Source organism: Pinus tabuliformis, chromosome 7 (assembly GCF_031772625.1).
Source record: "Pinus tabuliformis cultivar Carrire ecotype Pingquan chromosome 7, CPIR1, whole genome shotgun sequence".
Classification (NCBI taxonomy): Eukaryota; Viridiplantae; Streptophyta; class Pinopsida; order Pinales; family Pinaceae; genus Pinus; species Pinus tabuliformis.
The window spans coordinates 998384372-998400920 of NC_142293.1; the positions used below are offsets into that span (position 1 = coordinate 998384372).

Sequence of the window (16549 nt, forward strand, 5' to 3'; positions counted from 1 at the left end):
GCACATATTCGGTCATGTGTTCACCAAGTACATGAGTGAACCCACAAGTTGCTTGTAAATAGTAGCTTCCACTACTTCCCCTGAAGTAGTGTACTCCTTCCTCCAGTTACATGCTAAAGGAGTCTCCATGGGTTTGTTGCTCTCCATGTGAAATATCCTGAGTATCTCGTTGACATACTTTCCATGAGACTCAAAAAAATCCCCATCTCCCTGCCATACCTCTATGCCAAGAAATTAATGCATGAGCCCCATGTCCTTCATCTCAAACTCTCTTGCAAGGTCCTCCTTGCAAGACTTGATCAATTGATCATCACCTGCCAGTATGAGATCATCAACATAAAGTACAATGATCAACAATTTACCTTCCACCATTATGTGGTACAGGTTTGCATTTGCTTTACTCTTCATGAAGCCCAACCTGGTGAAGTAGCTATCCATCCTGGTGTACCAAGCACAAGGTTCTTTCTATTGGGATGGGGTCCCCTGGGTCTGTTTTGGGGTTAAAAACCCAAGTTTTGATGTAAATTTTGGGAAAAAGATGTAAAGTCTCCGCGATTTGTGGATGTGGAGCATGTAGGTAATTAGGAGTAAAAGGGTTTTAGCCCCTTGTCTATGTAAAGTTGAGTGAATCTTGAGTTCCACCCTTGGTCCGCGGACCATGGGATTGTATAAATAGGTGTGTCTTAGAAAGTCTAAGGTAATAATCTAATGATGATGGATGTAATGGGTTGATAGAAGATAACATAGAGAAGTGAGTCGTAGAGGAGGGAAAGGCTTTGCAGCTGAGTGCACAGAGGCCTATAGTAGTGTCTGCAACTGAGTGCGTAGACCCCTACAGCTAAGTGCGCGGACCCCTACAGCTGAGTGCGCAGGGAAATTTTGAATCTGTAATACCAAGTTGAAGATCAATAAATAAGATTGTTGAAGAATCCTTAAGTTTATCTGTTTACTTCTGTTATTTATGTTTGTGATATATGCTGTGATTGAAAAAATGTATTTATGAAATAATGATCTTGATCCATCACTCTATGGGATAAATCTTAATAACTGTACACAATGCATGTTAAGTACTTTCACGAAGATTATAATACATTATGTTATGTTTATTAAATACTTATGTAGATCTGCGCGAGCCCATATCTAGGGTTATTTCAAGGTGCGTGTAAGTGGATGATTCATCTGTTAAGAGTCCACAATGACCTATCGTAGACCTTCGCGAAGGTCTAGAGGCCATTTAAAGGAATTGTAGTACCGAGTCCTAGGGGGTTATAGATTTGCACAAAGGCAGATCTAGGGAAATAGAAGACATCACACTGATCTCTGGATGGGGAAACTTGGTTTCAGTATCCCCCCATACTACTTCGGGTGAGACTTAAGCCTGCACTACGCGGGTTGATTCTGAAAGGGCCAGTAGTGTAGGGTTTTTTTTGTCGCAATTAACTCTGAACCTGGGTCAGGACCCACTAAGCCAACAAATGGTTACGTTGCCGAGATCAGGATCTGCTTAAGGAGATGTGTGATGTTGCATCACTGGAATCTGACCAAGAAGGAGATTGAGAAGTGGTTGAATAGAAAATTTCATGGATTCATGGCGCAAGAGAACAAGAATCCACTCTTTTCAAAGGAGCAGTGGTTGGAAAAATATTTGTACAGAGAAATACACGAAATTTTCTTCTGCACCTTCACGATTGAAATGTATGAATGGATAGCTAAGTTAGCAGACGACCAAGGAAGGTGGAGGCTTGACGGTCCAATAGTGTGGACTTCAGAGATAGTGCAACTGTTGGAAGCCTCTAAAGACAAGATCGCGCGCGTTGTTGACCACTGGCTCAATCAAATTATAGGAGGATTTGTTACAGAGTTCGCCGTTGATACCTCAGTCATCTACAACGAAGTAGAGTGATGCTTCTTCAAGGGACCATGAGGTAAGTATCTGAAATCTCTGAATACCTGGATTAAGATGCTCTTGAGTGAAAAACGGGTTATGCCATTGCCTTGATATTCAGACCTATGTGAAGTGGAAAACTCTTTAGAAATCGAGAGAAAGCAGGTCCTGAATATAGCCCATTGATTGGACCTCCTTCAAGCGATGACGAAGGAATGATGCAAACCTCCTCACGGAGCGCTGTCCAACTAATAAAACAGGGTTTTTTTCAGATACATCATCCATCCACTCCACCTCCACCTTCACCTCCACAACATACACCTTCACCCACGCCACCGCCAGCACCACTGTCATTCAACATGTTGAACTCAATAAAGCTTCCATTTTTTAAGGGTATAGGGAGCGAAGATACAAATCAGTTCTGGTTTGTCATGAATGTTGTGTGGACCACACAACAGATCACTGATGATAGCATAAATAAGGCGCAGTTAGTTACTACTCTATAGGACTGCGCACTGACATGGTATATTAAGTACTGTGCTGATCATCCTATAGCAACGCTAGCAGAGACTAAGGATGCTTTAAGCAAATAGTTTAGTAATCCTAAGTCTAATTCACAATCAGTGGTTGGATTTAAGGAAATCACGATAAGGGTTGTTGAAATGCCTTGGGAGTTAGATAAAAGGTTGAAGTGTGAGATCCGCGAAGCTACTATGCAACTCACAGATTGTCAGCACCGCGAGTGGTTTATAGCCTCGCCTCTGCCACACCTAAGGATTGATTTGTCACAAAAAAAGATAGGAACTTAGGAAGAATTCCTGGAAATCGCGATGAGATTGCACGCGACACCTATGCAGGATGTAACCTTGGGGGTACAATAGATTCACCCACAATTGCAGAACCTGTGCTTGGAGTTGCAAAGCTTGAAGAAAGAGAAGGATACTAAACCCGAAGTGCACAAGGAAGTCTGGTGCCTGAAATGTAAGAGCCAAGGGCATGATAAAGACCATTGTCTTGTATTTGCGAATAATATCACAGGAGGGGGACGAATTCCCCTGAGGTCGGAAGCTCCAGCAGGACCAAGTGCGGGGGCCGCGCTATGGTGCGCTATTTGTCAGGTGGCTGGAAAACACGCCACAAATAATTGACATTTACTTCAAAGTTTTGTTCAAACACTGCAACAATTATTCTACAATTTTTGCAAATTGGTGGGCCACGATGAGCGCCATTGTCACAGCTATGAGTTGATGATGCAAAGAATGCCTACCTACCAAATGCAAGCAGAAACCCGACCTATGGATTATGGTGTCGGAGGAGCGCGTGGAGGATACCAGGGACGAGGACGGGGCCGAGGAGGAGGAGGACTTGGTAGAGGTCGCGGACAGGTTATTTTCTATAATTGTGGGACACCAGGGCACTATGCACGAGAGTGTTAGAACCAGACAAACCCGTCCTGTCAATATTGTAGCCAGTTTGACCACATGATAGAAGAATGCCTTGTGTTGATATCTAAGATGCTGGAGAAAAAGGCACAACCTCAGCAACCTATGAAAAAATTACAAATGATGAGACATGAGCCCCGCGAAGAAGATTAGAATGTGAATATAGTGCTGAGGAGTAGAATAGAGACTGGAGATGACAAGGGAAAACAACCTAAAGAGAACGAATGGGTCTGCAAGGACCTAGAGAAGGAAGTTGGTTTTGATCTAGAGCGTGCGAAGGAAACGTTTATGGAAGCCAAGAAAAAATTCGTTGAGGCATCTACCTCAGGAAGTTAGGACAAAGTACCAGAAACCAACGCACCTACAGAGGTTGATCCCTCTATACTTACCACGTTCTTGGAAACCTACATGAAACTTCTGTGTGATAGCAAGGCTGTGAAAGGCCTGCAGGAATTGATAAAAAAGTGTGCTGGTAAAGAAAATTCCCTTGATGGACATCGCGTGGTTAGAAAAATTGGAAAACATAAGACAAGAATAGGGTACGAGATGAGGCTCACCGCACAGGTAGGAGATTATGAGATGGACCAAGTCATTCTGGATTTGAGGTCTAATGCAAACGTTTTTCCTAAACATACATGGGAGAGAATGGGGAGACCTGTGCTCCAGTGGTATTCGATCCAACTTAGAATGGAAAACCAGTAGAATATCATCCCTATGGGATGACTACATAGAGTAATGATGGATATAGAAGGTGCAAGCATGCTGGTTGATTTCGAAGTAATAGAGACCGTCGATGAAAACAATCCATACCCCACACTCCTTGTAATTGATTGGGCCATAGATATGAATGGAGTAATCAACTTGAAGAAGAGGACAATGTCATTTGAGAGGAAATTGGTTCGGGTGGTAGTTCCGTTGGACCCTGAAAAAGGACCGCGCTATACTGAACCAATATGCGACTACGAAGAAAGTGATGATGACTTAGATCATATCTACAAAATAATTGTGCGAGATCAAGACTAGATTAATCCAACAACTGATGGATGGATTGCATGGGACCAAGCAAGTTCCTATACCACGGATTCAGATGAAGAATTAGAGCATTGGTAGAATAGGCTGCATGAAGTACCTACACTACGCTGCAACATGATGACTAAATCATTGCGTTGTGTGTCATCAAAGTTAAGAAATTTACCCTATTATGATGGTTTAACTAACGTAGATAATTTTTGGATGCATTTGAACGAGAGGTCCTTGAGGATCACCACTTCCAAGCATTAGATTTGGCATTGCGCACTACGATCACACGATGGTGGGGTACACATAAGGATAACTTTGATGAGTGGCAAGATTACATGAGGATGATGAAGTTGCGATTTGGTCATCCCAAAATTCGACTAACTGAGAAATACGATGGGAAAAATGATCCGCGCGATCATTTAGCAAAGTGGAATAAAGTTTATGGAATGGAACCATTGCTAGAGTGGGTGCACTTATTCTGTCATACTTTGGATACAATTCCTATGAATTGTTATCTCGAAACGGAGCTCTGCCATGGCATTGCAAAGTGGGATATATTAAGGGAGGATTCTTGATGACCTTTAGTTTTGAAGATGGGTTCGAAAGAATTGATGAAGCTCTGCAGGAGATTAAGGCATCGATATTCAGAATCCCGCAGGAACCTTTGGAATGGGTTCAACCAGATTGGAGCACCCAGCTGTGCCATGTGCTAGAATGCTATAATGTGACTGCTAAGGGGGAGGATGAAGATCCAAAAAATATTAATATTCTAGAGGCAGAAGGCCATCATGAGGTCGAAGGTCCGCAAATAGAGAACCCAGACATCACCGCGCCGTTGAAAACCAAGCAAGTGAACATTGGTACTAAAGAAGAGCCAAAATTTGCGAAGATTGGGGATTAATGGGATGATTCCATAGTGGATAAAGTTGTTGAGTTACTTCGTGAGTACTAGGATACTTTTCCTACCAAGTTTTCAGATCTGAAGGGCATCATATGCGACTTGGGTGTGATGAAAATCACTTTGAAACCAGACGCGAAGCCTATTAAGCAGAGGCCATATCGCCTTAATCCCAAATACAAGGAAAAGGTTCACTTGGAGTTGGATAAGATGCTAGAAGCAGGCATCATCGAACCTGTGGAAGAATATGATTGGGTGAGCCTGATGGTGGTTCAAGAGAAGAAATAGAAGGGAGAAATAAGGATTTGCGTAGATCTAAGGGAGCTTAATGATGCCTGTGTCCATGATCCTTTTCGGACACAATTTATTAACGAGGTATTGGATAACGTTGGAGGGTAGGAGGCCTAATCCTTCACGGATGGGTTTCTGGCTACCATCAGATCAAGATCGCTCCATAGGATAGGAGAAAAACAAACTTTGTGACAGAATGGGGTTGTTTCCAGTACATTGTAATGTTGTTTGGACTCAAGAATGCACTTGTGAAATTCTATCGTGTAGTGCCAGTACCGTTTAAGGAGTTCATTCATAAGTTCTTGGATGTGTATTTTAATGACTGGACAATGTTCAATTTAGTAAAGCACCATGTAGCAATTCTATGCTTAATGTTGGATACGTGTCACAGGTACCAGATCACGCTAAATCTGAAGAAATGTTTATTCTGTCCCATTTGGGATCTTGCTGGGCCTTGTGGTGTGCAAGCAAGGGATGATGGTGGACCCTGCTAAGATCGCAGTGATAGTAAATTTGGAGGCCCCAAGAAGTGTAAAATAGCTGTGTGCAACGCTTAGACATACATGATATTATAGGAATTTCATCAAGGCTTATGCTTAGATTACCACACCCATGGAGAAACTGCTGAAGAAGGATGCTACATTCTGTTGGGATGAAGAATGTGAGTGCAGTTTAGATGTTTTGAAGGAGAAGATGGTCACTGTGTAGATCTTGGTCTTCCCTGATTGGAAGAAGTAATTCCATGTACATGTTGATGCCTCTTGCATTTTGTTGGAAGCAGTGCTAACATGGGCCGGTAAAGGAGAAATGGACCACCCTATCACCTTCGTAAGAAGGAAATTATCGAAGGCTGAGAATAATTACTCAATGATAGAACATGAAGGGTTGGCTATGGTGTACGCACTTCAAAAGTTCAAGCACTATCAAAATGTACACAGATAATTCTGCCTTGAAATACCTGGTCAATAAGCGTGTGTTGGGGGGGAAGATCTGCTGATTGTTGCTGCTATTCCAGGAGTATGACTTTGAGGTTATTGTGAAGCCAAGAAGGTTGAATGCAGGACTTGACCATATATTGTGGATCGAAATAGGAGAAGAGCCTACTAATTTGGAGGAAGGGTTGCCCGATGTGTATCTCTTCGCGGTGCACATAGCAGATAACTACTTTGCAGATATTATACAATTTTTTAGTACAGGGATGGCACCGGAGGACATTTGCATAAAATGGAAGATTTCTCAGTGATTGCAGGACATTTGCATAAAATGGGAGGAGATGAGATATTGCGATGATATATGCTAGATTTCAAGCAGAGTAGTATCCTTGCTGAAGCTCATGGAGGGGATATGGGAGGACATTATGTAGGAAAGGAAACAACACAAAATCTTTTGCGCGCAGGTTTATGGTGGCCTACCCTGCATAAATACTCTAAAGCGTATTGTAGGGCATGTGATGCATGTCAAAAAATGGGCAGACCATCACAAAGGGAAAAGTTGCCACTCAATCCTCAAGTATCATTGCAGCGATTTGAAAAATGGGAAATTGATTTTGTCGGGCCAGTTCAGCCCCCGGGAAAGAAGACAGGTGCGCGCTATATCATGACCACGATAGAGTATCTGACCAGATGGGCATAGGCATAACCAATTAAGGATTGCATAGGGGATATAACAACAAAGTTTTTGTTTGAATATGTGTTAACCAGATTTGGCTGCCCAAAAGTGTTGATGAGTGATCGAGGTACACACTTTCTAAATGAGACAATCAACGTGTTGACTGAGGAGTTTCAGGCCTATCATCAGAAAAGCACACTATATCATCCTCAAGATAATGGAATAGTTGAGCCCTTTAATAACATTCTGGATAACGTGATGACAAAGATTTATAACACGCAACAGAATGACTGGGATGTGCGCATACCTACAGTTCTATGGGTGTACAAGACTACTTGTAAAATGTTGACAGGACAGACACCTTTTCGATTGGTCTATCGTGTAGAAGCTGTGAAGCCCATGGAATATATCATGCCTAGTCTATGCATAACAACTTTCATAGGTATGGTAGATCTTGAAGCATTGGAAGAACGACCCGCGCAACTGATGGACCTTGAAGAGGACCGATTCTTAGCAGGATTCCATCAACAAGTACAGAAGGAACGTGAAAAATCATTGCACAATTGACACATCGAGTTGCACACGTTCAAGGTAAATGATTTGGTATTATTATATGATAGTAAGTTCACCAAGTTTCCAGGGAAATTTTAGATGCATTCGATGGTCCCATATATTATCAAAGATATTACAGATGGAAGTGCAATTCAGCTCGTGAAGTTGAATGGAGAACCTTTTTCGGGAAAGGTGAATGGAATCCAGTTGAAACCATATACAGGGGATCTGGCTCAATGACTATATCATGACAGGACAGTCTTAGTGCTCTAGGAAATTGTAAGGGAGCACGGGACTATAAACTACACTGCCAAGGTTGGAGGATTACGCGGTAGGTGGGTTGTGCAGAAAATGGTGAAGTTGCAGTATAAGAAGCTGCCCTATAGAGGGAGGTGCCGCACAACACAACAGGAAAGTGACCGTTGGAGTCACTGTTCACGATTTAACATCTAGAAGACGGTTAAGAGGACCGGGTTGGTGGCATTTAAGGCCAAAATCTTTGAAGATTTTCCGCCAAAACAACATTAATGATCGAATTTTGGGGGGAACGGTCGGATTTGAATTCAAAAACCCCTATAAATTACGCATGCTAGTCGAACAGAGAACACTTTGCACCCTTAGACTTTTTGAGCTATGTTGTCTTTTGCTTATGAACCAAATGTTCGTTGAGGATTTGGTCACGAGCCCTACATTTGCCAATTTACCGAATTTGAATTAGAAATTCATCCTCAAAACCATGTTAGGACCAAGCCCTGTTGAGACTATGAGCACTGGGGGAGATGTCGCGTTTGAAGGAGCTGCTCCAGAGGTAGTGAGTATGGAAGCTCCAGCTATTGTGCCTACGGCACCGAGGTCACCTAAGCCGAAGCCTACCCCTGTTAGAGAAACTCGGAAACCAAAGAAGGATAAACATAAGAAGTTCGTGACAGTGCGTGAATCACCCAGGAAACACTCTGCAACTCAAAAACGGAAGAAAGACAAGTAACCTGAGAGGGTTGTCGATTTGGAGGCCGAGGAAGGAACCGAGGACATAGACGCTGAGGGAATGGAGCCCCTTACCAAGTTGGATGATTATATCCCTTCGCACAAGGGGAAGGAAAAGGTCACCAAGGACCTAGATTCCGATAAATTTGTCATCTCTATGCCCCTGCTGCCGGAGCAAGTTCGCTTCAAAGGTCCACGCCTTGCCTGGATCCCCCTGCTAAAGATGGAGGATTGGGACCTGGCAGACCATGAGCGGTTTCCTCACCCAGCGACAACCAACTATATGAAGCACATCTACTACCCAGACTCAGGTGTCACCGAGCTAGAGACGGTGGAATGGATCCGCGGAGTAGAGAATTCGAGGATGTTGAACCTGCTGTGGGTGCCCCATTTTCATCGCACCACTATTAACACAACTTGTGTGCATCAATTGCTTACTCTAGTGCACAATGGGTGCTTATGGCTCAGAGGTCCTATACCCATTACTGACATGCTCATCCATAGGATCATGCACTTACGCATGAGGGTTTGAATCTGGCCAAGGAGTTTGGCGGAAAGACAGGAGAAAAGGATTTGGCAGACAAGATGAAGAAGAAATTTGCCCTCGTGAAAAGGTGACGCGGATATTCCATCACTTCTATCAACGACCCCGCGGTGCAGATTACCACACAAATCCTGGCAAGGAAGGTAATGAGGAAATGCCGCACGGACAAAGTTCTGGCGCCCGTGGTGTCTCTAGCTGCACAATGTGCAAAGGGTGATCAGTTCAACTGGTTAAGGTACCTGTGTAGTGGATTCCTCACAAATTTCCATGAGGTCCAAGATGATACCAATCCATTCCATTATGCTTGGTTGCTACTCTCCATAGTGTTGGTTGGCTGGGAGCTACCGGAGGATTGCCAGTTTCCTCCGTTGAAAGAAGGATTGCCGAAGGCCGCGCAATTTGCCTCCCTATTGGCCACAAAGGACCTTGCGTGGGTCACGGAAACAAAAATCTTCTGGGTTTTGATGGAAGAAAGCATCTGCATGGCCATCAACCAACACCCAAGGTTGTCCCCGACCTTTTACAAGCAGTTGTCAGTTTATGCTGCGTTTAAGGCTGACTTCCACTGAGTCTACATTCAGGCATGGAAGGACCTGCAACAAAAATGGTATGATTTACCATATTTTTTCATAGATGCAGACATCCAAGAGTTGATCAAGCGATGGATAGCAGAGTGGTGCACCCCATCGGACTGGGATGCTGGGACCAGTAAGGGTATGAGAAGCTCGATAACACAGAAAAGGAAGGATGTATCCAAGTTGGCTGCACAAAATTTGGCCACACAATGGAAAAAGGAAATTGCAGAGAAGGCTAGGATGGAGAAGGAGTGCGCTGCTAAGGAGTAGGTTGAGCAAGAACAACACGAGTCCGAGAGAAGCAGCATGTCCCCTTCGTCCTTAATCGAGGAGGAAGAACAATCTGAATAGGGCAACGGAGAAGATGAGGGGTAGAGCACCCCATTTCAGCTAAGGAAGCATGGATAGGAGCAGCGGGAAGGTCCCCGGAAAAAGAAGAAATCAGACAAGTCACAGGTTGATCCCATGGTCTTGACGGAGGGCAATCTCGATGAGATTAGATATAATATCTGGGATACTACAATTGAACTGTTGCAACAGTTCAAGCAACAATATATGTAGACACTAGGGAGTGTCCAGAATGATTTGCGTGAGTTGCAGATCCAAACTAGTAGGATATAGGTGGGCACAGGTCAAGCGAGCGCAACACAAGTGAGCCTGGCACCAGGGACGAGTCAGGCTGCGGAATTGGTAAGGACCCTGGACCTTCAAACAATTTCTTTACCAGAAGGGTCCCTATGTGCAAAGTCTGCCTATGACCACATCATCTTGAGCACCCTCAAGAACATCAGGTTGAACATCGCAGTGCTCCCAAATGAGCTTCTTCATGCACTACAGGCAGGGGTGATGGAGGAATTGAGAGCTTGGGAGCAGTGCACTCTCAATTTGATCAATGAATACAACGTGAACAATTGATAGATGTTCGCTGAGAAAACACAAGCCTTGAAGGAAAAGGACACAATGCAGGCATAGAGTTCAAGGCTAGAGGCCACAGTAACAGAGGCATGCAAAACAATGCTAGAGCTACACATTCCAGAGGGTGCACAACTTGAAGTTAAGATCCAGAAGTTAGCTGCAAGAGTGTGCAAGGCAATGGAAGAAGTTGGATGAGTTCAATTCAAGCTCAATATGAAAATCACGGAGCTGAAATTCAAATTATAGTCTATGACTTCACCCAAGGTTAGGGAGTAGCGCGGAGCCGCCACTAAGGAAGGGATGGCCACTTTGGATGCCACAGTCACTCACTGCTCGACCTTATTTGAATAGGTGATGGAAGTGGTAACGACTCTACAGGAAGACCCAAACCTACAGATTCTGAATACAGAGGTTCACAAGCTCCATAAGCAGTACGATGAGGTTAGGGCGACAATGTGCTCAATTGCTCCAGCGCAACGCCTCGTCAAGTTGCAGGAGGGGAAGCAGCTCCTCGCACATGTAGAAGCAGCCTAAGAAGGAAGTCATACTTAAGTCTAGGTTGGGACCTTGCTTAGAAGAAGCTTACCAAGTCACCACCAACATTTAGGAGAAGCTAACGGGTTTACAACAGACATAATAAATGATAAAGCTAGCCACGGAAGAACGCGATACAGAGCAACTAGTAGAAGAGGTAAAGCAAGCAGCTACATAGAGCACTACCGAGGTTACTGTCATGCAGGTGGAGCTGGGGGATATTTGCAGCAAGATCGCAGTGCTAGCCGAGTGACTCAAGGGTGAGTCATGACCTTTGTGTTGGGGGCCTGTTGGGATGGGGTCCCCTAGGTCTGTTTTGGGGTTAAAAACCCAAATTTTGATGTAAATTTTGGTAAAAAGATGTAAAGTCTTCATGATTTGTGGATGCAGAGTGCATAGGTAATTAGGAGTAAAAAGGGTTTTAGCCCCTTTTCTATGTAAATTTAAGTTGGTCTTGAGTTCCACCCTTGGTCTGCGGACCATGGTATTATATAAATAGGTGTGTCTTAGAAAGTCTAAGGCAATAATCTAATGATGATGGATGTAATGGGTCGATAGAAGATAACACAGAGAAGTGAGTCATAGAGGAGGGGAAGACTCTGCAGTTGAGTGCGCAAAGGCCTAGAGTAGTGTCCACAACTAAGTGCATGGGAAAATTTTGAGTATGTAATACCATATTGAAGATCAATAAGAAGATTGTTGAAGAATCATTATGTTTATCTATTTACTTCATTTATTTATGTTTGTGATATATGATATGATTGAAAAAATGTCTTTATGAAATAATGATTTATTGATGCGCGACTCCATGGGATAAGTCTTAATAACCGTATGCAATGCATTTTAAGTACTTTCATGAAGATTATAATACATTATGTTATGTTTATTAAATACTTAAGTAGATCTGAGAGAGCCTAGATCTAGGGTTATTTTATGGTGCGCGTAAGTGGATGATTCATCTATTAAGAGTCCTCAAAGACCTATCGTAGACCTTAGCGAAGGTCTAGAGGCCATTTAAAGGGAGTGCAATACCAATCCCTAGGGGCTTATAGATTTGGGTGAAGGCAGATCTAGGGCAATAGAAGACAGCACATTGATCTCTGGATGCAGAAACTTGGTTCCAACATCCCCCCATACTGCTTCGGGTGAGACTTCAACTTGCGCTACGTGGGTTGATGCCGAAAGGGCTAGTAGTGTAGGGTTTTGTTTGGCACAATTAAATCTGAACCTGGGTTAGGACACAATAATCCAACACTTGCTTCAGCCCATACAATTCTCTCTTGATTCAGCACACATGCGACTCACAGTAAAAGGTTTCAAAACCTTTAGGCTACTCTATGTACACCTCTTCCTCAATCATGCCATTAAGGAAGGTTGTATTCACATCCATCTGATGTATATTCCAAAACATCTGTGCTGATAGTGCCAATATAGATCTAATTGATGAGTACCTCGCAAAAAGAGCAAAGGTCACATCATAGTCAATACCCTCTACCTGTGAAAAGCCACAGGACACAAATACAGCCTTATGCTTCTCCACACTACCATATGCAACTTTCTTTACCTTGTAAATCCAACAGGAGCTCATCACTGACTTGTCCTCCGGCCTCGGGACCACATCCCGAACATTGTCATGAATTATGGAGTCATACTCTTCCACCATGGCGTCAACCCAAATCGGTTGTTGCATTGCTTCCTTAAAGGAAGATGGCTCTTTCATAAGACATTGGCCCATACGAGCCATGTATCCAGTGTACCTCTCAAGTGACCTCCTGTGGCTGTGCTCAGAAATGGGTGCTCCCACATTCTCTCGTGCATCATCCAACAATATGGGAGCCTCTTTGGTGCGCTTTCTTCCCTCTTTGGAAGACTCTATTTGAGTGGATGTCTCCACTCTTGGATCCTCTGGATGTGGCTGCTCCACATCAATTTGAGGCTCCTCAACCTTAGGAGCTAAAGGCTCCTCATCTACATGTAGCTCAAGCTCCCTCTCAAGGGAAACTTGCATGGCCTTCTCCTCATCGAATTTGACATCCCTGCGAACCACTGTCATCTTGTTGGTCGGAAATTACACCTGATAGTTGTGAGGTGTATCAATGTACCCCACAAATATCCCCAACTCTGTTGTCGGCTCAAGCTTCTTCCATGCATATTTGGTCACATGGAAATATTCCGATGACCCAAAAATTCTGAAGTGACCAACATATTGCCTCTTACCGTAATAAGCCTCCTTTGGTGTCTTTATATCAAGTATCCAATGTGGGCTATGGTTATGAACAAAAACCATTGTGTTTCATTCCTCAACCCACAAGTGTAGTTGTAGGCCCTGATCATGAAACATCGCCCTTGTTGCCCCTACTATGCTTCGGTTTTTCCTCTCGGCCATGCCATTCTGCTGAGGGTTATGGGGTGTCGTCAACTCCCTTTTAATCCCTTATGTTGCACAGAAGTTATTAAACTCATTTGAGACATACTCACCACTGTTATCACTCTGTAGAGCTTTAACCTTCTTTCCTGACCTTTTCTCCACCAACGCTTTAAACTCACAAAACTTTGTGAAAGTTTGATCCTTTTTCTATATGAAAATAATCCATCCTTTACGAGAATAGTTATCAACAAATATAACATAATACATGTGTTTTGTGGTGGATGCTGTCGAGAATGGTCCACACACATCTGAATGGACTCGCTCTAGAATAGCCTCTGCTCGAATGTCTTTATTGTGAAAGGAAGACTTGGTGTATCTTCCCAAAGTACACCTCTCGCATGTACCAACTTGCTCAAGCATACCTTTGGGAAGATCAGTAGAGATCTGCTGCAATATCTTCAAAGCCCCCTGATGCAAGTGGCCCAATCACCTATGCCACAACTTGCGAATGTCCCAGATCTGCACCCTTTCTGATTTTGTGCTCAAAGCAACACACTCCTCTACCTCCAACTTATAGATATTCCTCACCCTGAATCCCTATCTTCTTTACTTGACCCATGGTTATGTGTCGAAGTAACACCTTTCCTTTTGAGAATATCACACCATAGCCTCTATCCTCAATCATGGAAATGGATACCAAGTTCTTCTTCAGCCCGAACACATACATAACATTATTCAAGGTGAGTGGAGCCCCATTCTCCCTCTGAAAAGTAATCATACCCAATCCAGTAACACTATACTTCCCATCATCACCCATCTCGATATGCATCTGGATATCTTTCTCCTCGAGGTCACTAAATAACTCTTTGTCTCCAATCATGTTGTTATCAAACCAGCTCACAAAAAGATAGATCAACGACTTAGAAATCAACCTCTTCGAGGGGGAAAACTCCTTTACATTTCACAAATGAACAATTCTTGGATGATACAAATGATGAAACCTCCTTTCTATATATAGTAGTCTAAGGGGTCATAATATAATCAAAGCCGACATAACAATATTAATATAAGGGCACAAAAATAACAATAGTGGGCTTCTATGGGGCACAATAATAACAATATGGGGACAATAGGGGCACAACAATAACAATAAGGGCTACAATGAAAATAGTAATGGGGGAATCACTAGTATTATAGGGACCTAACATGGCCCTCTCCAAAAAAGTGTTGTCCTCAACGCTTGAGTAGTTCTGGATGCTTCTATATAAAATTTGCGTCCTCCCATGTGGAATCTTTGGCGGGTAAGTTCTTCCACTTGATGAGATACTTTGAAATTGATCGATTTCGTAACTGTCGAGTTCTTGTTTCTGTGACTGCTTCAGTTTCCAATATGATTTTTCCTTCATCATCAAGTTCTAACAATATTGTTTGAACTGGGAGCTTGTCACCTATAACCTTCTTTAAGCATGAAACATGGAGAACTAGGTGCACTCTGGAAGCTGCAGGAAGCTCCAATTTGTATGTCATAGTACGTATCTTTTGCAACACCTTGTACAGACCATAATACTTTGGTGATAATTTATTATCCTTCTTAGCTTTCTTGAGGTACATTTGTTTATATGGTTGTAGTCATAGGAATACCCAATCACCTACATCAAAACTTCTTTTGATGCGATGTTGATTTGTTTGTTGTTTCATTCTATTTTGTGCCATAGTGAGGTTATCCTTTAAGAGTTGGAGAACTTGTTGTTGATGCTCGATGTGATATTCCACTGCTTGAACCTTAGAATTTTCTCTTCAATATGATGTGATGGATGGTGGATGATATACATAAAGTGCCATAAATGGGGTCATTTTTGTTGCAGTATGGAAGGAAGTGTTATACCACCATTCAGCTAGAGGCAACCATTTGACTCATTGTGTTTGTTTATCAGATACAAAGCAATGAAGATATCCTTCCAAACATTTGTTTACTATCTTGGTTTTCCCATCAGATTGAGGATGATAAGATGAGGTATGAGCTAACTGAGTACCAAGACAAGAAAATAATTCTGTCCAAAAATTCCAAGTGAAAATGGGATCTCTGTCGCTTACAATAACCTTTGGGTTTCCATGTATATTTTGATTTGTTTCTGTAAATGCAGTAGAAATTGTACTCGCTTTAAATGGATGAGATAATGCACAAAATTGTGCATACTTGGTAAGTCTGCCAACTACCACCATGATAACACTCTTTCTTTCAGACTTGGGTAAACCTGTGATAAAATCCATTGAAATCTCTTCCCAACATTGGCTTGGAATGGATAAAGGTTGTAATAGACCTAGGGTCTTAATTGTTTCAACTTTATTTTGTTAGAAAACCAAACATTCCGCCACAAACTTTTGAATATCTGATTTAAGGCCATCCCAAAAAAAATCTTTCTTAACTTTGTGGTAAGTTTTTATAAATCCTGAGTGCCCTCCTAAGGGAGAGGTGTGAAATTCCATAAGAACCTTTTGTTTGAGTTGGGAATTCTTACATAGGTATAAGCGATATTAGAGACCATAACGAATCATTTTCCAGCTAAATGTATCAGATGTACTGGGATATTTTTGTAACTTTTGAATGAGTGCCCACACTTCTTCGTCATTCTTCCATTCATCCCTTCCTTCATTTATCCAATCTGGTTGGATAATAGAAATCGCGCAAAGAAATGCTTCCACATCCTCATCCTTTCGTGAGAGTGCATTTGCCACAACATTTTTCTTCCCTTTTTGTAGATGATTTCAAAGTCATAAACCAACATCTTTGTGACCCATTTTTGTTTCTCTTCTGAAGCTAATATTTGTTCTAAAAAATATTTAAGACTATCGTGATTCGTTTTTACCTTGAAGTGTCTTCCCATTAGGTAGGGTCTCCATTTCTTAAGTGCATATAGTATTGCCAACATTTC

The 16549-nt window shown here is 42.5% G+C and overlaps 1 protein-coding gene across 1 annotated transcript; it reads left to right on the plus strand.

Annotated features, from left to right (window-relative positions):
• Positions 1-7402: 7402 nt before the first annotated feature.
• LOC149250950 (uncharacterized) lies at positions 7403-7711 on the plus strand. Its single transcript, XM_089453797.1, has one exon. It carries the CDS (start codon positions 7403-7405, stop codon positions 7709-7711), a length of 309 nt encoding a protein of 102 aa, XP_089309923.1.
• Positions 7712-16549: the final 8838 nt, after the last annotated feature.

Coding starts and splice junctions, on each gene's coding strand:
- LOC149250950 (XM_089453797.1), top strand. CDS start 7,403: ATGACAAAGATTTATAACACGCAACAGAATGACTGGGATGTGCGCATA.